The 21,206-nt window shown below is 42.7% G+C and overlaps 4 protein-coding genes across 4 annotated transcripts; 3 read left to right on the plus strand and 1 right to left on the minus strand.

The window, feature by feature from the left end:
• The first annotated feature begins 692 nt into the window (after positions 1-692).
• Positions 693-5,538, plus strand: LOC128277487 (GTPase-GDP dissociation stimulator vimar). The gene is made up of 5 exons (XM_053015947.1): positions 693-812; positions 1,267-2,193; positions 2,253-2,426; positions 2,492-2,704; positions 2,836-5,538. The coding sequence occupies exons 1-5, from the start codon at positions 803-805 to the stop codon at positions 3,378-3,380; spliced, it is 1,869 nt and encodes a 622-aa protein (XP_052871907.1). The 5' UTR covers positions 693-802; the 3' UTR covers positions 3,381-5,538.
• A 235-nt stretch (positions 5,539-5,773) lies between these two features.
• On the minus strand, positions 5,774-11,913 carry LOC128278275 (G protein pathway suppressor 2). The gene is made up of 7 exons (XM_053016964.1): positions 11,735-11,913; positions 10,338-10,545; positions 10,171-10,261; positions 9,985-10,099; positions 9,340-9,393; positions 6,673-7,217; positions 5,774-5,983 (listed from the first exon to the last, which is right to left on the minus strand). Exons 1-7 carry the CDS (start codon positions 11,865-11,867, stop codon positions 5,870-5,872), a joined length of 1,260 nt encoding a protein of 419 aa, XP_052872924.1. The 5' UTR covers positions 11,868-11,913; the 3' UTR covers positions 5,774-5,869.
• Positions 11,914-12,254: 341 nt separating this feature from the next.
• LOC128267795 (uncharacterized) lies at positions 12,255-12,987 on the plus strand. Its single transcript, XM_053004718.1, has 2 exons — positions 12,255-12,371; positions 12,440-12,987. The coding sequence occupies exons 1-2, from the start codon at positions 12,284-12,286 to the stop codon at positions 12,985-12,987; spliced, it is 636 nt and encodes a 211-aa protein (XP_052860678.1). The 5' UTR covers positions 12,255-12,283.
• A 1,279-nt stretch (positions 12,988-14,266) lies between these two features.
• Positions 14,267-18,933, plus strand: LOC128278959 (uncharacterized protein CG5098). The gene is made up of 9 exons (XM_053017682.1): positions 14,267-14,370; positions 14,430-14,570; positions 14,633-14,764; positions 14,798-14,865; positions 14,932-15,325; positions 15,397-15,496; positions 15,562-16,694; positions 16,937-18,031; positions 18,442-18,933. The coding sequence occupies exons 1-9, from the start codon at positions 14,305-14,307 to the stop codon at positions 18,928-18,930; spliced, it is 3,618 nt and encodes a 1,205-aa protein (XP_052873642.1). The 5' UTR covers positions 14,267-14,304; the 3' UTR covers positions 18,931-18,933.
• Positions 18,934-21,206: the final 2,273 nt, after the last annotated feature.

The raw sequence follows: 21,206 nt of genomic DNA on the forward strand, positions 1-21,206 counted from the left end.
GCTATAATAGATTTAAATATTTGAAATGAGCTATAATTTTAACAAAGCTTTGCCATAATGAGCTTTTGTAGCTATAAAATAAGCTTTTTTGACAATAGGCCGTTTTGCAGTCCCGAGCATAGTCCGTTGGACGGTCCAAAGGACTGCAAAGCTGCTTAATTTTGCCGTCTTTCGGACCGTCCAAAGGACTGTCCGAGAGTGTCCGATGGACCGTCCAGCGGACTCTGTATCGGACATAGTTGCTCCTTGGGATGTAACCGGCCAAGGAAATAAACGATTCACAACGATTTCAGAGATTTGCCAACAAAACCATAACAAAACAACAACAACGAATTTCGCCTCAAAACATTTTTTCTCTTGACAGATTATTTGTGTTTATATTCGCAAGTTCAAGACATTGAGTTTTTAAGCGAGAATTAAAACAGTTTTATGATTAATTTGTGTTTGAATTACAAGTAATAATTAAATTAAAATTATTTTGCATGCTTGTGATACAAAATCCCCCGAACGACAGCGGCGAAATGACCGTTCCAACTTCGTCGACGGCGGTGTGAAGCGTCGGTCACAAATTTGGTTGATCCGAACTTTCAGCTCGCTGTCTGAAGAGTGCTTTAATTCTACCTCAAGCTTGTTGTAGCAAAAGCGGTCGAAAAGTGCAAAAGTGCATACAGTTGTTCAGTTGTTCAGTTGTTTATCTTCTTCCGTAAATATCATTGCATCAGGACCAACTGCTCAACAGTCTAAATGAAGTAGGGAGGGAAGTTTGTGCGCATATCGACAGACACCGAAAACTCCAACTAAAATGATAGAAGGTAACGCCAAACGCCAATGCAGAGGGACAGCAACAACACATTACTTCGTGGATCGATAAAAAACTGTGTGATACATTCGAGCCACAAAGGGATTTTACATTAGCGTTCTTCGCCTCAGTGCTTCATTTGCATATTTCTTTGATGCTAGTGCTACGGCCTGCTGCTTCCCTAGGAACAGAAGCTCTCTGAGACCTCAATGTTTATAATTAAGTTTGATTACGAATGGTGAAGCATCCAGAGAACATTCAGGGTTCTAAATAGACTATCCCAACACATGGCCCAGCACACGTCTAGACAGATGCTGTTTCTGATTGAAACGAGGATATAAATGTAAATTTTACTTTGTAGCGTTATTCGCCCCCAAAAGTAACAACATAAGAGCGTTAATCGTGCATAAACAATGGTTTTTCGGAAAACTCGCATTAATACAATTACTATCTCATTTTCTTAACAGCAGCGGAAATGGACGATATCATTGCCGGAATTAAGAATGCAACCCTGGAACGATGTCCGGAACGGGCTCTGCCGCTTCTGAAAAAGATTTCAGACGCTGAAACGAATCTTTGTGATAAGTACGACATCAAAAACGATCTTCTGGAACTGCTACGGGTAGAGGACAGCAAGGTGCACATTCAGGTCGCCCGGTGCATTGCAGAAGTGGCCAAAACTGACAATCAACGTGCAAAGTTTTCCCACCAAGACGTAATTCGACGGCTAACGGATTTGCTGTGCGTTCCAAGCTCCAAGGAAAACTCGGCGGACGTCGTCGCTCTTGAGCTATGTACGCAGCTGGCCCGAGCGTTGGGGAACATTTGCTATGCGAATGACGATGCGCGGAACATCATAAAGGAGCTCGGTGCCGACGAGCGCATTTTCGCACTGCTCGACTACGATATAGACACGGACGACGAAGACCGAGAGCAGTTCGTGCGTGTTCGCTGTGGTCTGATCTCGAATTACCTCCTGGGCAGCGACGACTTAGCAGAGCGAGCAATCGAACTGAAAGTGATCGAAAAGCTAGAGTGCATCCTGACCCGATGCTTGGTCGATGTGGACAAGCACGAGGAACTGTTGCTTGGCCTGTTACCTCCGTTGAGTATACTCACCGAGCAGATTAGTGACCTGTGCTTTCCAGTCTCTCTAAATCGCACCATCGCGAAATTATTGGCCAAGTGTACCAACCCGGACATTGCCGAATCCTGTTTGGCCCTCCTGCACTACGAGGCGCAAAACGACGATGTAAAGTTGCTGCTCGCTGAGGAAGGATTGTGTGAAACAATCTATCAGCTGTTGGAAAAGTACAAAACGTTCGCCAATACCGATGAAGCTCGCGTGCTAATGAAGTTGGCTTGTGATTTGATAGTGCTCATATTGACCGGAGGTACGGAACGTGGACGAGAACTGGAGATGGATGAAACTGATTTGAGTGTTTTGTTTTAGACAAATCGATGCATTTCCTCTACACGACGCCATTGTTGAAGTACATGGAAGATTGGCTCGATTCGTACGACGTGGAATTACTGACGACCGGTGTCCTCGCCCTCGGTAACTTTGCCCGATCCGATAGCCACTGTATCAATATGGTCGAAAATAAGATCATGCACAAACTCTTGTGTAAGTACTTGTCTTAAAGTTCAAACAAGAGCATTGTATGATCAATCTATTCCTATACACCGCAGCTATATTGGCTAAGAACAATGGCACCGAGCATCAGATGACTCTACAGCATGCACTGTTGAGTACGTTGAAAAATTTGGTCATCCCAAAGCCAAACAAGGCAGCCGTTATCGAAGCGGGACTCGTGGACGTCATCCTGCCAATGCTTGAAATACATCAGGCGCCAGTTGTGTTTAAGCTGCTCGGAACATTGCGAATGACTGTAGATGGGCAAGGTAAGAGATTTTCTTTGAGTTGTGATGGTCGCTTGTGCAACGGGCTTTGCATGTTTTATCTACCATCCAGAGTTTTGAATTACCTTCTGTTTCTTGTTTGTTTCTTTTTTCATACTGTCTTACATTCACAGAAAAACTGGCCTCAGAATTGCTACAAAATGAAAAACTAGTCAAGCAACTGGTCTACTGGAGTCAAACTTCCGAGTTTACGGGTGTATTGGGTGAATCGTTGCGACTTATGGCGTGGCTGATCAAGCACGCGTACCAACGAAAAGACAACGAAACAGTGATGGACGTTACGGGTTTGCGGAAATTCGTTGCCATTGATGGAGCCGTCGCTAGCATGGTCGGTATGCTGGCGTCAACACATCTAGTAATGCAGAACGAGGCCCTGATTGCGCTCAGCATTCTGACGACAGTGTTTCACAACCAAAGTTCCACAAACGAAGGTACCGATTTGGATCGACTGCTAATAGAAGCCGGTGTTGGCGGGAAACTGGCTGAACAAATTACGTTGAACGGTGAGTCGATGACGAAAGAAATTGTGGAAAATATGCAAACCTTCGTGAAGCAACTGCACGGATCCAGCGAAGCAATGATTGTCCATTTGCGCGAGAAAAACATCGACGAGCTGCTAAAAACCATTCCCAGTCTGGTGGAGTACTGCACGCTATGAAGCAATGGAAGATAGGCACACGGCGAAGAAGTAACGGCGAGCAAATTTTCCTGCCCACGACATTGCTACATTTATGCACAATTTCTTTAGTTGGTTGTGACCTTGTAAAAACTTTTAGCGTTCAGGGTATTAAGTCAACGTATTTCGATTCTTTCACGCTATGACTATGTCTGGAGGAATGTGTCTGAGGAATAGTTTTTTTTTTTCAAACCGAAAATTATCTGATGCAAAAAAGGACGTTACTGACATGTGGTTTTTTGGGTCAAATCAATATTTCGGCCCTTTGTGCGGCTAGTCTAGGATGAACTTGTTTTAAGAGACAAAACATCAGTTCTGTCTACATATTATTTAGCTTTTGAATGTGCTGCAATTCTACAATAGCTAGGCATTGGCTACGCTTAAAATGTATAGAATTGGTATGTTGATTCAACTTCACGTTTTAATCTTCGAGAACTGATATGTAGCCAGCATATTGCGTCAGGCCATTTAGCGTAATAAAAACCGTTACAACCGACATGAAAAGTCAGCCATTCAGGCTAAATATAAAATGTATAATCACAAGCAAATGCAAATTTATGCAAGCAATGCTAGCTTTAACTTACACGAAACTAAGCTGATAGTACACATCCACAGTCGGGTTTGATTTGCATGCATTGTAATGATTATAATGATTAAAAGGAATAATGTACGATGCTTACGGCTTGACATTAAAACTTGGGAGTGTACGACATAGGGCCACCAAAAACATATGGCAAACATAGCAAAGAACAGCTCGCGATCGTAATGCCCTTTTTTTAGTATGTTGAAGAACGATGAAATACTAAAAATGGTGTATCAATTTTATCCTCAATGATCCGCGGTCATTTAGAAGATATAGAAAGTAACACGAGTTTGAGTAGCTATAAGGAGTTTTTTTATCGAAAACCCGTAGAATTTACCATAGGTTATCAGTCTGGTTCTCACGAAACTCGTGAGGATGCTAAACAGTTGCATTTAATCTCAACAAACAAAATCACGATAGCGCGAGCATTACAAAAGCTGTTAGAAAACCTACAATCAATTCGTGCGCATTTATTTACTTAAACAAAATGGTAACGATACCCAAAATATATGGCATACCAAGTAGGTTTTATTGATGACCCAGTGAACGCCTGATGCCAACGAGTAGATATAAAGTATTAACGCCCATCCCGTTTTCTGCACTTGAAGGAACAATGACAGCAACTACCTTTTCCATCTTCCTTAGAAAAAAGGCAAACCTAATGGATTACACGCTGTTATATTTTCTACAAATCTTACTTTTTCCTAGTAAGTCGTCTGGACATAGAGTCACAAAATCTTGTAATTGCAAAATAAACTTTGTATTAGCCTCGTTAAAGCTAGAAAGAGATATTAGCGTCTACATAGTAACTTAGTAACAGTATTTCACGGGGAATTTAAGCAATGCCCTAACATGATGGCGATAATTACCGGAAAAATTGGCAAGGCAGTCGTACACAAGAGATTTCAAGGTATGTTTGCTATTAACATTTACTTTAGATCTTTGATACAAAACGTTGTTGTAAACAATTGAACAATTAATAAATTAACAAACGAAGAAAATGAAAAATTTAAGCAATGTTTTCAAAGAAATGTACGATCTAATCTACCATATTGCACTGAATAACAATAACAGTAAAGTTACACTTATCGATAGGACAATTGCAGGGAATCTGCAACAAGCCATTGGTTCACGACTCACGATTCATCCTTATCTATTACAGCAAAACACAATTGGTGTTGTGTTTTGCCATACCTGATGAGTAATAAAAGGCGTGCTGTACAAGGCGCCAAGTAGCGGACAAACGATGGATAAGGATAAGAAACTGTTAAACGGAGAGAATTTTCCTTTCCTTCGCTGCTTGGAACAAATCTAAACAACCACCCAAAAGAACAAACTCCCAATGCAAACTCCAGCAACGTGAGTACTGGACAAGACTTGCTAGAAAGTTATCGGTGCTCCACACCAAGTGATTTAAACAATGGGCAATACAATACAATGTTAATAATCAAAAACAATCGTCAATCATGTTGGCGTTTCGATATAGGCATTTCGAAAAGGCAAAAAGCACATGCATTTATTTAGGGCAGTGTCATGTATTTTGTAGTTTTTCTTCTCCTCGACGGACTTATTTATTTGTGAAAAGTTTGGCTTAATAAATGAACAAAACAAACAAGCAAATGCGTTCACTCCAACATAATTTGCAATAAATTTCCTCCAATCACAATAAAACAATGACAACTTCAATGAACAAATCTTTCTGAATGCAGATTCTGTTAGTCTGCAGCACACATACTGCAAAACATTTATTTATTTCTTTTCATTAAAATAAACATGTTTACTTAGCCTACGGCCGACAAGGTTCGCAGAGAACGTGACCAGTTTGCTGCTGCTTCGACCACCGCCAGCAGACGTTGCGCAAATGTCCACAGAGTAGCGTAGTGGACCACTAGTAGCGTTGTCGATTGTAGTGCATCTGAGAAGACGGCTGCTGCTGAGGATTGCTGATTGGTGGCGGCCTGACCGGCGGGTAACCTTGTGTAATGCTTCCACCCTTCGGGAGCTAAACGTCGCAATAGAAAAATAACTTGTCGTTGCTTTTGGCAATTGTTTTCAAAGGTTACGTGAATAAATGGTGCATTCCGCTATACTCGTTATGCTTGCGATGATTTAAACAAGTTGCCCATAAAACATAAAATAAAATGATCCGAAGTGATGTGCATGTGCTGTGCAGTGTAAGTTGTTACAGAGATTACTTTTTTATTTCGTGTACTCAAACCATGTGTGTATCAACCGATTCGTAATCAAACCGGATCAAACGAAATTTCTACCAAATAATGTTACCTTCCTGAAGAAATGTTGGTGCATGTTCTTCTACAGGCAATTGTCAATTACTAAAGTTCGCGTCTTGTGCTTGAAACCGCTAATTAAAACTAAGCATTACTATTTCAAGACACAGCCTCTCATTGTTCATATGCGACGTGATGAATATAAGCCAAAACAAAAGTGAGACTTAAAAGAAATATGCGATATTAAATATGAACGAAGGCAAGCGAAAATAGTAAAAGCAAAAATTAAGAATTAAAATACAAAAGGCGGGTTAGAATAAAACGAAAGTATTAAAATATAGAACATAGCAGCAAACGATAGGATTGATTATGCCAAAGCGCCATAGAGATTGTTAATCGTAAGTATATTCAAGCGTTAACTAATACTCTTTCAGCTATACTTGGATAAGTCAATGGCGCTTACTTGCTGATTTGTAGCAATGGTGTGCATTTGAATTGCACCTGGACGTAGACCAGGAGCATACACGATACCTTCCGGTAGGTGTGATCCTGCGGGACCAGATTGCGTGCCAGGCTGAGGTGCTTGCGACGGACGCAAATCCTTGCGTTCATCATGTTTCGCTAGCTCTATGTGGTACGGAACAATCCGTTCAGGAGCAATCTTTTCGATGGTGATAGTTTTCAGTGGTTGCCCCTGAACTGACGGTGGTTGACCATGCATGGCGGCTGCGGCCACCACAGCCTGGTCCATGTTGATGTGGTATATATTGGCCTGTGCCGATTGCGGAAGACCCGGCTTCCCACTCACTACTTGTGGATCGGGTTTGGATGATTGCACCGGTGCTGGACCGGGCTCTTGTTGCGCTGGCATGTCCATTGGGAATTGACGCATTGGTAGCGTTAAATTGTTCTGATACGGATAAAGAATCTGCTGCGGTTGTCGACCATCTTGCGGATTGGACGGCGGTGTTGCCGGATAAAATCCAACTGGGGGACAGTATTGCGATTCTGGAAAGCAGAGTTAGGAAACAATTTTATTCGAACAGCGTGAGCAGCAGCGAGTTGGTAGTTGTTTTATTTCCTCTAACGTTCTATATGTTCGTTTGAACTATCGTTACTTTAAAAATAACAAAACATTCACTCACACATTCATAGTAAAGCGCATGTTTAAGTAGTATACCAAATTGCATCTTTTCTGTATGGCTATACGGACCATGCCGTACTTATAAACGATTGTTTGGACTATTGCACACTAGTATTTTACACACGATCATTGTTAAATTAGACAACAAACAAAACAAAAAAAACAGCCATTATTATTAAGCGTCGATTAAAACTTCCTAAGAAACTATAGATAAGAATGTGTTAGGATTTTTACAAAAATTCCGTCTTGTGGGAATGTTCGGAAAAACGTGGTGAAACGTTACTCGTTTCAGACTAGTGCGAGTAAGATTTGCGTTGCTTAATATTTGAAACTAGAGTTGATTAAATCGCATTGCGATTGATATAGTCACATGTACATTTTTATATTAACGTGGTGTTGATATGATTAGTTGTGCGAAAGGCCATCTGTTGGCTCTTTTTACGGTGGCAGTGACCAGTACCGGCAAAGAATACCACACCATTAAGATTAGTCACAATGTGCAAGTGTTTTATTTGATCTCGGGTGTTTTTAGTAGAGATTTCATATAATGATACTAAAATTTAACCAAAATATGTACTATCGTTGAACTGTATGAACAATTGGTTTACGAATTTGTTGCGAAACAACAGAAATATCAAACTTAAACATCCTCGACATTCTAGGTCTGAGTTTTGCAACATTTGCTATTTACTTCATCTTATATTCATATTACCATTACTAACGCTCATTTATTTATTTAATAATAAAAAAAAGCTGTTTTACTCAAACCTTTGTAGAATTTTAAATATTCGTGAGGATCATTAAATTATTGCACAAATCGTATGAAGATCCAAGACTTCGCAAAATAAAATAAATATTACAACTATAGTACTGGTATCGAATCGGGAAGCTCTCAACAGACCGATTGATGTATTATGATAAAGGTGAAACAAATTATCCAAGTAATTCACATGAAATCGCTCTGATTGGCATTATTCCGCAATAGAAGGAACGTTTGGGTTTGCCAACCTGGGGAGCACAACGACTGCAACTGCCGAAAACAAAAAGGAAGAAAACAGGAGACGTTTGAGATCAATCCTAAGATTCACAGGTACAGCAATTTATACAACATACTGAGCAACAATGGCTTATTATATGTTATTAGAAGAAAAGTAACGAAAGGCAAATATTCCTTTTTGATTACCGTGTTCTTGGTGAAATGGAGAATGCATAAACCATCGTCTTTTAATAAATATTTGTACCCAACGATGTTAACTACTCTGGCTTATAAAATAAATCAAGGAAAAAGCACAGGACGGATACGGGATATGTTAGACGCGAGTGCGGCTTGTATTTTGCTCGTGCAGAAGGTTACGGAAACACAAAAGGAAAATGGAAATGAATCTAGCTAGTCGGTTCCAGTCGCCGGAACATTCGATGATACTTTTCAATTAGTAATTACAAGCAACCGAGCCGACTAGTAAGAAAAGTACCAATCAAATCATAAGAAATGCGAAACAAGTATGAAAGCCTGAAGCATGAACCAATGGTAAGAAAGGTTATTCGTCTCACGCACATAAGCACAATTAGTACCTGCACACAAATAAAACTAAATAATAGCAAGAAAATTTGAAGAATTTGAGGAATAAGAGAACTAAAATTGTACTTTTTTTAAGTTTTAAGAAAATTTTTACAAGCGCTCTCCTTATCGGAGAACGAATTTTGGTCAAAACGAAATGGATGCAATTCAAAGCTATAATTTAGTGTAGAAATAAATAAGTTGTACTGTGGACAAAATAATAACCAAAAGCTAATAATATCGGTTTTGCTTGCACAAAACCAAACTTTTGAACAATTGTATCCATGTACTTTGAATGTTAATGTACATGTATGTATGTTTCAAATCCCACTCACGGTGCATTGACTAACAATATCAAAGTAAATATAAATAAAACATGAAATAAAATTTACAAAAGGTATCAGGGTAATAAATTGAATTCAACTCACTGTTCCATAAAACGGCACGGGCCACTTCACCGCCCCGTCTACCTTCCTCGATCTCTGTTATCATTTAAATATTTTAAATTATTCGATAAATAGGTACGGGTAGGTGTCCGTAAAAGAATGGAAAACAAAGAAAAAACGATAGGAGAGAGAAAGAGAAAAAAAGGAAACGATTAGAAATGAAAACTGAGTAAAACGTTGAGTAAAACGCATTTGAGCAAACGCCTGAATAGTTATATCGCAAAACTGCGCGCACAGACTCATGATGTAGAAAATTAATGGTGCAAACTATAAAAAGCAAACCTAATAACGGTAGTTTCGTTTGTAAAGTGAATCGTAAAACGCTTAAAACACAAAACTATACATTGTAAAACCGCCTTGTAGCGAGCCATCCGGGGATATAGAGGGGACGCCGTTTGGAAATGAAGGTAGCTAGAAACGAAAACTGTTGAGATAAGTTATGAAATGGCAAAACGAATACAATAATTGATTAAGATTTGGATTTCAGTATCGAATTCTGGCGACGAGTGATACTGATACGATTCCTTTCAGCAAGCTATGCGAATCCAGAATGCTGCCAAGGTGCACAGTATTCCGCTGGCCGGTGTAAAATTCCTTGAAAGACAACTTTTCGATTCCTGTACTTACTTTGCGGCGAAGGATAGGGTTGATTGTTGGGATTTGGCTGCTTGTAATAGCCCTGCAGATGCTGAGGTGATGAAGGGCTGTGCGTGCGTTTCGCCACATTTACCTGGGGATTGCCCTAAAAGGATCGCGACATGAACCGGATTGTTGAAATATGGCTAAAGCCACGACGGTAAAAGAAACACTCACTTTGTGTATCAAATGTTGCTGATGAGGCAGACCGATGGATCGTTGGGGTAAGAATATTTGTTGCGGATTGTTTTGTATTGCCATCATTTCCCTGTGAAAAGCGAAAACGTAGATGAAACCGGTCAACTTTCTTACGCGGAGGATACCTAAGATCCGAAAATACTTACTCCTTCATTTGGCGTTTCCTGTTGTCATCTTCATTCAATACTTTCTTCAGTTGAAGGAAAAGCTGCTGCTTTTCATTACGCAAGTTTTCAAGATTCTTCTCCAGAATTAGAATTTGTTCTTTTGTTTCCCCCAACGTCATCACATCCTGTTTTTCGCGTTCCTCGCGCTCTCTTCGGAGACGTTCCTCTTCTACTTCCGCTTGTAGTTCTATATCGACCGAGTTTCAGTACCGTATTTGGGTGAAAAATAAACATAAAATCACAAATCGCTTCTCCAGACAATGCGTTTTTTTTTTTATTTTACAAGTAGGGTACTGCATTTACGCACGGAGTGTGGGACTCGCCCTCGGTGCCGAGGTCCTACCCACTAAACCCCTCACTTGGTTCTCCATCCTACCTCTTCCGGAACTACCGTCACCGGTTTTACTTCGGAAGGGGGGACTAGGGCTAGTCCTCGTCTGCCATTTTAACAAAAAAGGAGCACTCTTGTGCTGTTTGCCCTAACTCCCGGTCGGCAGGTGCGGTGGATGCCGCTAACGTCTGCGCCGCCGGCTGCTGTTGCTCTCGTCGCCAATCACCGAGCAGTTTTGCTGTAATGGCTGCAACGCACGCGCTCACTCCGTCGAACGCATCCTTATTCGCGCACATGCGATGGACCATGTTCTCCACCGTGAGTCCATCTCCGATCCTACGCTGCATTTGCTCCCGAGCGTCGTCAAACCGAGGGCACGCAAACAGAACGTGCTCCGGCGACTCCACGATGCCCTCGCAGTTCGGACAGTACGGCGACAGAGCTCTCCCTATCCGGTGGAGATACTCCCGGAAGTACCCATGCCCAGTCAAGAACTGAGTTAGGGAGGGGTTTATACCGGTGCAGCCTTCCGGTGCAGCCAGCATCGGATGTCCGGGATTAGACGGCACGTCCATCGTCTGTGCACGTCGTTCTCCCATTCCCGTTGCCAGCGCTCTATCGACCGCCGTCTTGCCTCGGCGCGAATGCCCGGGGCTCGACTCTCGTAGGACTCCCTGTCTTCCTCACTAAGGATCCCCACGGGGATCATTCCAGCAACCACGCTCACGGCCGCCAGGGATACAGTGCGGAAGTGCGACCCGTATCGCGGCCATCCGGTGGACTCGATTGAGAATCCCCAGATTCCGCTTCGACGACAGTGCCTTCACCCAGGCAGGGCCCGCGGAACGCCGTACCGAGGTGACGACACTCGCAAGCAATCGTTTTTTGGTGCTGCTGAGGCCCCCAGTTCTGCGCATCATGCCAGACAGAGCGTCAAGCGCCCTCATTGCCTTGCCGGAGGCCTGCTCAGCGTGAGTCCTGAAGCTGAGCCTGTCGTCGATCAATGCGTTTAAGTAGTCCAGACAATGCTTTTAAGTAGTTTTACCTTGTTTCTTACGCTCACGTTCTCGCATTATGTGTCTTTTCAGTGCATTCCAAAGCTGCTCCTCTTTCTCCGTTTTAGCTGCCGGCTGCGTAGGTTGCTGCTGCGGCATTTTCAAATACTTTTTGGCACTCATTTTGTTTCTAACAATTCAATTCTGTGTTAAATGTAAGCAAACTATTGTTCAGTCCGTCGGAAACAGAACCTTTTTCAACAACAAAAAACACAACCCAAAACGTCATTTTCCCCTATGAAAAATGTACACACATACCATGTTCTGAAACGTTCTTCATTTAAAGCTTTGCTTCTAATGTTATTCTAATTCTATTCTGCTTTGAATGTTTGGAGAAATCATGAATATTTTTATAAAACACAACATTTTTCTTCTTAGTAATAATGGGCACAGCGTGTGACACTAAAAGTGCTAATTTCAGCCAACCATCATTTAGCGCCGCCGGTCGACGTTTAGGTGTCATGACCCGAAAGTTGATTTGCAATGTTTTGCTTCAAATTTTGCGCCAGAACACGCGTATTAGGCGAACTTTTAACACGATGCCCCAGCCAGCCCTCAAACGCGGCGCATTGATCGTTTTCGAAGGCTGCGATCGTACTGGAAAGACTACTCAATGTAAACGGTTGGGTGAGTATGAATACTGTGGCGAAAATGAAGCACCTTTAAGATTTGTTCCATGATCATTTTGTTTACAGTCGATAAGCTCAAAGGTGCGGGACTCGAAGCAATGTTCATGAACTTTCCGGATCGCTCGACACAATGTGGCCAACTGATAAACGGCTATCTAATGCGCAAAGACGACTTTACTGATGAAGGGATCCACCTGATGTTTACACTAAACCGCTGGGAAAAGATGAAGGAGATGGAGAAGCATTTGAACAGTGGCATAAGCCTTCTCATTGACCGGTACTCTTTTTCGGGGGTTGCTTTTAGTGCCGCAAAAGGTTTGGACATCGAATGGTGTAAAGCACCGGAAGCTGGACTGTTGAAGCCGGATTTAGTTGTTCTATTAACGGTGGATGCAGAAACGCTCGCAAAACGTGGTGGTTTCGGCGACGAGCGTTACGAGGTGGCTGAGTTTCAGAACAAAGTGATGAAAATGTATCAACTGTTGAAAGATGAGGAATATTGGAAAGAAGTAACCGCTAGTAAGCCACTCGACGAGCTAACGGATGAATTGCACGGCTTAGTGTTGAATACAATAAAACATTGCAAAGATAAAGCTTTGCAGAAACTCTGGTAAAACATCCTGAATAAAGTAAAGTATTAAAATATCCTAATATAGTAGTTAAAGACTTCAAAGCTTTGCCAACCTTACTATTGCCACATCCTCTACCTTCTACCGCATTTGCTCCAAAACTACTTATCCAATCCCACACTATGTTTAAGTAAAAAATTGTTTTCATTAAGTAAACTTATATTAACCAGCTATTCGCTGTTTGTTACTGTTCATACATTATAGCCGCCCCATGACTCACATTGGTACAATGTACACTTTTCACCGGGATGAACAGAACCGGGAACAGAATTTTGACCAATCGCAGCCGCTGTCAAGGAGCTGTCAACCTGCCGCGAAATAAGCCGCCGATGAGTGCAATAGTGTGTGTGTGTGTGTGTATGAAACAAGAACAACGAGCAACGAAAAGCAAGTAGCAATCAAGAAGATAGACAGCGCAACGAAAAGAAAGCGAACGCATTTCGTCTGTTAAAGAGCGGAAAACGAATTAACAAGGACCGGCACCGCAAATACAACACGCCCGCAATCAGTGATCACTGCCAAAGCGCCCACCGGATAGCATAAGCCCCCAAAACGGCCTAGCAAAGCGAAGGCAGCTCGATAAAAGGTGCGTGCGTGCCTGTGTATATGCGTGTATCTCCATGAAGCAGCGCCATCGAACGGAGTTGCAGCACCCCTATCGAAGATAGCAACATAAGCTAGGCAGATCGATTTTTACATACTGCTTTCTTTTTGCTGCCGTTCGCTGTAATTTGTGCATTGGGTACATCGGAAACGGAGCGCAAACCGCCAACGAATGAATAGTATGTGTCGTAAAGAAATTAGCACGATCACCTCCGGGCATGTCCTTGTTGGCGAAGTGTGTGCAAAACCAATTGTAGCAAGGGTCTGCGCGGGGCAACAGGAGCAACCACTATCAGCATCTTCAGTGATCTCTGCACAGTATTAAATAGCTGCCCGTACTTTTGTTTATGTTGCACTGCCGTGTAGTGAAGGTAGGGAAAAGTGAAGTGATTTTCTTGTGTCTCAAGGATTAATTGTGTTGTTTATGTGAAAAAGCTGTATAGGTTTAGCTTAGTGGTTTACTTCCACCTCTACCATGCTCGTAGTTGGCCGTGGATGCCTCGTCTGGAATATAGTGAATTCGTTCTGAATCACCTATTGTTTGTGGCCTGTAAAATGTATTAAGATGTTTTTGGATTGGAAAACATCCTTCGTTGCAGTGCCGCATTTCGAAGCGTTCGTCAAAGCAACTTGTGCTCCGAAGGCGCTTCGATGTTCGCCACCAACAGATCAATAAGCAAGCATTTAAAACGCTAAACAATGTCCGGCCACAATCCTCCTCATGGCCGGCTTGGACAGCCGAGTACGACGTGGAATCCTTTACAGGTAACGAGAGCAAAGATCGCAGTCGAGGAACTGGATCTTGATACGATTATGCGTTTTAGGTACCATCCTATGTGCCGAGGCAACCGCAACTAGCGCACATGTCCAGCGAACGCTCAATGGCTCGATCACCCTTAACATGGCACACACCACCAACACACCAGGATAAAGTGTACAATCTGATGACCGGGAATCTAATGAATGTATGCACTTATTTTTTTTTATTATGCTCTCCGAAAATCAATTTAAATATCTTTTTTCACAGAGTATTGAAAATAATCCTTTACTACAAGGATACGGCCGTACTAGTGTCGGTATACCGCTGGGATCGGTAGACCTTTCGCTTTCGTCCGTCGCCCGCAGCACGCCATCACCTAAGGCAAATCATCCGCACAACGTTTCTGGCGCATCACAAACCCTCCCGCCTCAGTCGTCATCTTCCGTCACACTGCCATCGAACATTCCTGCCATTGTCCACACGACGGCTGCGGATCACACGTAATAAGTCATGCCTTTCCTTGAACACTGTTCGGTTTCGTATTCACCGTTCGTTTGCCGTTTTAGGAGCAATCTTACACGTATCACAACGACCACTGCAGAAACGAATCTTGTCCCGTCTGCGACTGCAAGTGTTATACAATCGACTGCTAACACGTGCACCACAACGACTGCTACTTCGACCAGTGCAGCTGCCGCAGTTGCCGCTGCGCTCAAGGATTGTATACAAGGAACGTATGGTTCACAAGAGGGTGGAAATACGACAACGAACTTCAGCAACGCCACCAATGATGGATCGCACACCGGGTCTACCAGTGGAGGAGGAAACGGATTCGGGGTTCCGCCAGTGCTTGGATGTCGCGTTGGTAGTGATATTGCTTCTTTCATGACGGGTGGTTTGCTTATAAAAGATGCGAAACAGATAAACAGTGAAATGGAAAGTAAAAACGGTCGCGATTGTGTAAGTTGCTGGGTAGAACTAGAGGTTCCCTTCCAGACATTAATGCGTATTTTTATCGTTTGCTTTCGTAGTTTTCCCATCTAACTTCGGCGGATTCATCTGATTTGGTGAAAGATTTCATCATGCACGCTATACAAAATAGCAATTCGTTGCCGGTTTCGCCGAAACGAAGTATGTTTAACTTGACTGAAAAAGATTTGAGCAATTCAGCTATTATTTTCTTATGTGCCATCTAGCATCACCACAACGGACATCAGTTCAATCCAGCTACAGCCCCGACAGGAGTCGCAGTCCCGCGTCAAACTTGTTGCACGGGTCATCGACGTTAGAAGCAAAGTTAGGGCTGGACTGCGTTAATAATACTTTTCCGACGCTTAACTGCAATAATACGCCCATGCCACTGAGATTGAACGCTGAAATAAAACAATCGACTTCGGCAGAATCGACGGAAGCATCGAACAATGGAGTCGCTGTAACATCACTTGCATCCAACTGCAATCCGGCTGCTTCTCCAACAAACAATAGCATCACATCGAACGAGGATTCAGTCGATTCCTCAAGTGGTTGCAGCAAATCAAGGCGAAGGCGGAAACCAGAGCGAACGAGCAAAATGAATCCAACGAACGTCGGGGCCAGCGACCACGAGGAGGGACAGCCATTCTTCGGTCCCGAACCCAAAGCTATGGATGGCATTCTCGAACCGCTACGTTCAAACATTGCGGGACGCAGTGACATCACCGCCTTTGCAATCGAAGGTATAAATGCTCTGAGTAAGTGCTTACCGGGCGTCACAAACAGTCATCCTGCAGTCACTGATTTGCCGGAAAGCAGTCGATTGAACAGCATTCACGCGAGCCGTGATCATCACCTTCCCGCCGTGCAGACGGGTCTCGTCGAAGCGCCACAAAACCTCATCCAAAGCAATAGCACTCTCAGTAGCAGCAGCGTTAGTACCGTCGGCATCAGTCCCGTGATCAGGGTTGCATCGCCCCAAACGATGTTAGTACCTCCGGCGGCCCTTGCCAACTCCTGTACTAAGTTCCCTCTTTCGGCAAGTGGTCTGTCAGTGGCCGCTGCTACAGTGGCCGCCGCCATCGAATCCGTGCGTAAGAATGAGCCGGAGGATTGTAATGAAACCATCGGTAAAATTGCGGCAATGGTATCATGCGTAGCGGCAAATGTGAGCATGATTAGCACGGCATCCACTGCGCATGGAGAAGCATCGTTCATAGGAAACGGCACCGAACATGATACAGGCGAAACTAATTGTAATGGACCCGTGGCACAGCACAAAACCTCGGCAACTGTGCACCAATCGAAGGGTAAATTGAATGAAAAAGACAATGCTTCCGAAAGCAGCTACGAGGAGGTAAGAAGTCTACATTTCCACACCTGCAATGCATTCTATTGACTTATCCTTTTTGTATGAAATACCTAAATTTGAATAATTTAATTGAAGATTTATTTACGTTATCAAACAGTATATTCCAACATTATTCAGAGTCATTATTTTGTGTTTTTTAGCGCTTTAGTTTTATGCTTTATCATATTGAAATGCAATGTTAGTTGCCATTTTAAAATCAGTTTGAATGTGACATGTTTTCCGTGCAGGTTGAAAATAAATTGGAACAAATGTTTGCTGGCATCGAGGAAGAAAAGGCTGATCTATCGACCAAATCTATCGAGGGAAACATGCGAAGCGGAGTCAGTGGCAACAATGGCTGCCGTTCCATTGACGATACCGCCGATCATTGTTCCCGTTCTGAAGATAAAAAATCTTGTGCAGTAACAGATGGTGATGTGTTGAAGCAGTTGTCGTGCGATTCCATCACAAGCGAAGGAGAGCAGCAGCAGGGGAAGAAAACGGAAAGTGTAGAAAGCAGCAAAACCGTCACACCCGAAACTAGTGCAACTTCTGCTGCTGGCAGCGGAAGGAAACCGCTGACGCCGGCACAAAAACGTGCCAATGGCACCAATTCCATGGAAACAAGTACACCGATCGTGAAGCGAAAACGGGCACCGAAAAAGAAGGGCAATGCGTATTCGGCCAAGGGGAATCCGTTCCTTGAGCCGGATACACAGAAAATCATGGGCTTGAAGGCGCTTGCAAAAGGAAAGGGAAAATGTGGAAAAGCGTTCGGTTCAAGCGGGAAAACGAAGGGCAAAGCGGGCAAAAAGATGAACGCGGCGCCGAATAGCAGCGAACGGATATCAGCAGCGGCGGTCACTACTGCGACGAATTGGGCCGGTCCATCGAGCAGTGCAGACATCACGTATAGCAAGCATAAGGGGCCTTACGTGCAGGTCAAAGCGAACGGCAACCATACAGTTATTAATGCGCCTATCAACGACGAAGATGACGAAAAGCCACAGAGTAAATTGGCGAAAAAGTTTTCCACTTCCCACAACGTTTCCGAACGCAGCAAGATTCGAGGCTTGCACGTCAGCACCCTCAGCACGAAGTACGACGCAGACACAACCGACACAAGCTGGATGTGCGTGTTCTGCAAAACAGGACCGCACAAGTTTCGGCTGGGTGATCTGTTTGGACCGTACATTATTAGCACGGACTCGAATGAGTATAAACAAAGTGAAGTGGACTTGGACTTCTTCAGTGTTAAGCGGACACGCGAGACACTGGAATCGAAACAAGCCAAGCAACGGCGGGTGGCCGAGCAGCAACAGCAGCAGAAGCAGTCGGGAGGCGTAAGTTTTGTTTCTCTTGAAGCTATGCTTTTATTTCCAAATACTGTCGATTCAATATTGACACTTTTTTAACACGTTCTGCGTTATGTCGGGGTGGTTATTTCAGAAAATGCATGTTAAACTAGTGGCTAAGCGAATCAGTGGCTGAGCTATTTATTTTGTGAATCGTTCATTTATTTTTAAACCAATTCATCAAAGATCAAAACCTGATTAAATTAAACTTACCAGATCTTGTTTGAACTGATTTGCTCCAAGAGTAAAAAATAATATTGAAAAACCCACGTAACGTTGTAAATTGTGTGATTGTAATCATAAAAATGTAATTCAATTTAAATTCGGCATGTAAAATCGTCATTCACCCTTTGATGATAACCTCTAAACTTAAAACTGTTTTTTCTTTTCGATTTCAGTCAAAAGGTAGAAAAAGAAAAAATGCCGGCGCCACGAGCAACGCGACAATCCCATCTGAAGTCCCTTCTAAGTCCTCAGTAATGGTGTTAAAGGAAGAAAAGAGTGAAGATGTCCATCGGCAGCAGTTGGAAGACATATTCTACGGCATGGTTACGGCGGGCGATAACACGTACGAGGTGTGGACGCACGAAGAATGTCTAGTGTGGGCACCGGGTGTCCATATGGTGGGGACGAGAGTGATAGGGCTGGAGGCCGCGATTTGGAACTGCTGCCGGCACCGCTGTCAGTTCTGCTCATATAACGGTGCGGTAGTTAGTTGCCTGAGCCAGGGATGTACCGCCAAGGCGCATTTCATCTGTGCTCATAAGCAAAACTGGAAGCTAACGAAGGAATATAAATCGTTTTGTGAACTACATTCAGCTAGTGTCAAAGAACCGGCTGATAGTGGTCGGAGTGGGGTGGACATGTCGTCGTCTTCGTACCGGTAGATCGTAGAAAGCATGTGTGTTGAGTGTGACGGTGGGAATTTAAGCATTCTTTTGAAAAAAATGTGAATGAGCTGAATCGCGCGGTGAATTGTTAGCACGAGAGTGTTTCTGGGCTGTCGTCGCTCATAAAAGGTTTCTGCAGATAAAAGGATGCTCAAATATCGAAGATCAGAGGATTAACAACCCAGAAAAACTCTACAACTCACAGCGTGAAACTCTGATCGAATGAATGGAATGGAATGGTCATGCCGTGGTCCTCGTTTGATGTGGTTGTAACCGTGAATGTATATTGCTACGTGTATAAATTACCTTGTCCATCAGCATTGCAATAATTCGTTGGTAATGCCGATGTCGGAGAATGTTATTTTTATCAGCCATGCAAACCACCTGAATAATGTATTCAGTTAGGCCAAGAGCCCACTCACACGTTTTTGTGTTAAGAACCACTTGAAACACGTTCATTTTGTGTTTTGTAGCGTTTTTTTAACAATGTATTATGACGAATTCACTTTCGATAACAACATGTCCTTGCGATAGTCTGCCGTAAGTTATGCGAGTGTGTTTGTATGCGTGCTTGCTTGATGTCCAACTAGCGGTCGAAAATCAGAAAAATGTCATTCACATGGCATAACTTTTCCACCGTCATTTCTTCAACCCACCTTCCGTTCTTACGTAACTCGGAAATTCTTTTTTCTTATCCAATCCTTCCGATTCTGAGCTCGCGTTAAATGTATTTCTGGTACGAATGCTAGCGATTGCCGTCATTCAGCACTCACTCAATCACACACAACTTACGCGTTGAAGAAAAAAGGCAGCTTTCGAAAAATTGTATGTTACAAAAGGGCAATGGAACGTGGTCAAGCCATCGCAGTAATTACATCAGAATTGTATATTTTATAGGTTGCTAGTATTGTGTGTGAAGCCAATGCAATCAGCAAGAAACCAATTCAATATTGTATTTTTCACACAAATGACGAATCTCGCGCGCGACAATGTGCATCGCAAGATGCTCGGCCAACGGTGCTCGGAAACTTAACATATTTATTATGATTATCATCATCACGAAGAAGAATTGCAACCTGCACAAACGAATGTCTCTCATTCATGCCATGCTGATATTCGGATCAAAGTGCGAAACAGAAGCATAATTGTACATAATCGCATACCAAACACCCAATTCCCCGCTCGCGTCGTCGGCCTCTGTGTGTATGTAATTCAAAACATGATTTTAAACACTCCTTTGACAGCGGTCGGATGCTCGGACCAAATTGGTTCGAATCCGGTGGTTGTAGAAGAGGTAAATACTATTATTGAGCTAGGATTACAATTTATAGAAAGCACGTTAAGATGAAATTAATTTCTAATTTTAACTAGTTCCCGTCCGTGTCGTTAGTAGCAATTTAGTCGTTCTTTAAACGAAACACATGGACGATGGGAATGCGACGACATGGGGCGGGAAGCGTAACATGACAAACATCAACTTAAACCGCATTCCCCGCACAAAGTACGTAACGCACTGTGAGGTGTTTTACGCATCGGAATGAAATTGTTTTGAATTTCAGTGAGTGCTACCGGATTAAGTGAACTAGACAGATCTTAAGAAAAACAAGAGAACGGATCAAGACTAGCAGAGGAAACCAGTTCAATCAAACGATCATCGTCAGCTTTTCGCGCAGTAGTGCATGTCGCATCCGGGTGCAAAGAGCAACCACTCACACGGCGATCGCGGGTGACGGCGAAACATAAAATAAGTTGTAACGACAGATTGCTGAATGAAGTTTGTCGACTACATGTGATTTAACGTTTAAAAAGGGTGTAAAAATATGGAGAAGTAATAAAACTATTTAACAAACCAGAGACATAACAGAACTAACAGTAAACATTAAAGTAGTATTAAAGAGTTAGTGAAATAAAGATAACTCTATTGTAGATTACGCTGTATTCAATAAAAAGTCGAACAATCCTTCTGATAATAAAACAAAAACAATGGAAAAATACTTGTGTTTTCAAAATGCTGTGAATTTGACAAAAAAATGACGATGACAAACGTTTAAACGGATTTTCCCTGTAATGATAATTTTTTAACTCCTTCAACCGGCGTTCAAAATTACTGTTTCAAAATTAAACAAGTTTTCCGACTACAAGTGTGTTTTGTAATAAAGTGTGTTGCTTGGCCGTTTAGTATGCAAACGGCCGAATTTAATTTCAATAGTTTTGCACAATGGTTTTACTACTATCAACTGCTGTGTTGCCTATTTTATTGTATTTTATCTAAA

Source organism: Anopheles cruzii, chromosome 2 (genome assembly GCF_943734635.1).
Source record: "Anopheles cruzii chromosome 2, idAnoCruzAS_RS32_06, whole genome shotgun sequence".
Lineage (NCBI taxonomy): Eukaryota > Metazoa > Arthropoda > Insecta > Diptera > Culicidae > Anopheles > Anopheles cruzii.

Bases quoted from the DNA above. Each gene is read 5' to 3' on its own strand.
- LOC128278275 (XM_053016964.1), bottom strand. From the start codon at position 11,867: ATGAGTGCCAAAAAGTATTTGAAAATGCCGCAGCAGCAACCTACGCAG. The intron at 9,394-9,984 runs GTAAGTACAGGA...AAATGATAACAG, and splicing joins ACCCTATCCTTCGCCGCAAA to AGATCGAGGAAGGTAGACGG. The intron at 7,218-9,339 runs GTGAGTTGAATT...TCTGCTTTCCAG, and splicing joins CCGTGCCGTTTTATGGAACA to AATCGCAATACTGTCCCCCA.
- LOC128277487 (XM_053015947.1), top strand. The intron at 2,194-2,252 runs GTACGGAACGTG...GTTTTGTTTTAG, and splicing joins AGTGCTCATATTGACCGGAG to ACAAATCGATGCATTTCCTC. The intron at 2,427-2,491 runs GTAAGTACTTGT...TATACACCGCAG, and splicing joins GATCATGCACAAACTCTTGT to CTATATTGGCTAAGAACAAT.
- LOC128267795 (XM_053004718.1), top strand. From the start codon at position 12,284: ATGCCCCAGCCAGCCCTCAAACGCGGCGCATTGATCGTTTTCGAAGGC. The intron at 12,372-12,439 runs GTGAGTATGAAT...TTTTGTTTACAG, and splicing joins TACTCAATGTAAACGGTTGG to TCGATAAGCTCAAAGGTGCG.
- LOC128278959 (XM_053017682.1), top strand. From the start codon at position 14,305: ATGTCCGGCCACAATCCTCCTCATGGCCGGCTTGGACAGCCGAGTACG. The intron at 15,326-15,396 runs GTAAGTTGCTGG...TTGCTTTCGTAG, and splicing joins GTAAAAACGGTCGCGATTGT to TTTTCCCATCTAACTTCGGC. The intron at 18,032-18,441 runs GTAAGTTTTGTT...TTTCGATTTCAG, and splicing joins AGCAGAAGCAGTCGGGAGGC to TCAAAAGGTAGAAAAAGAAA.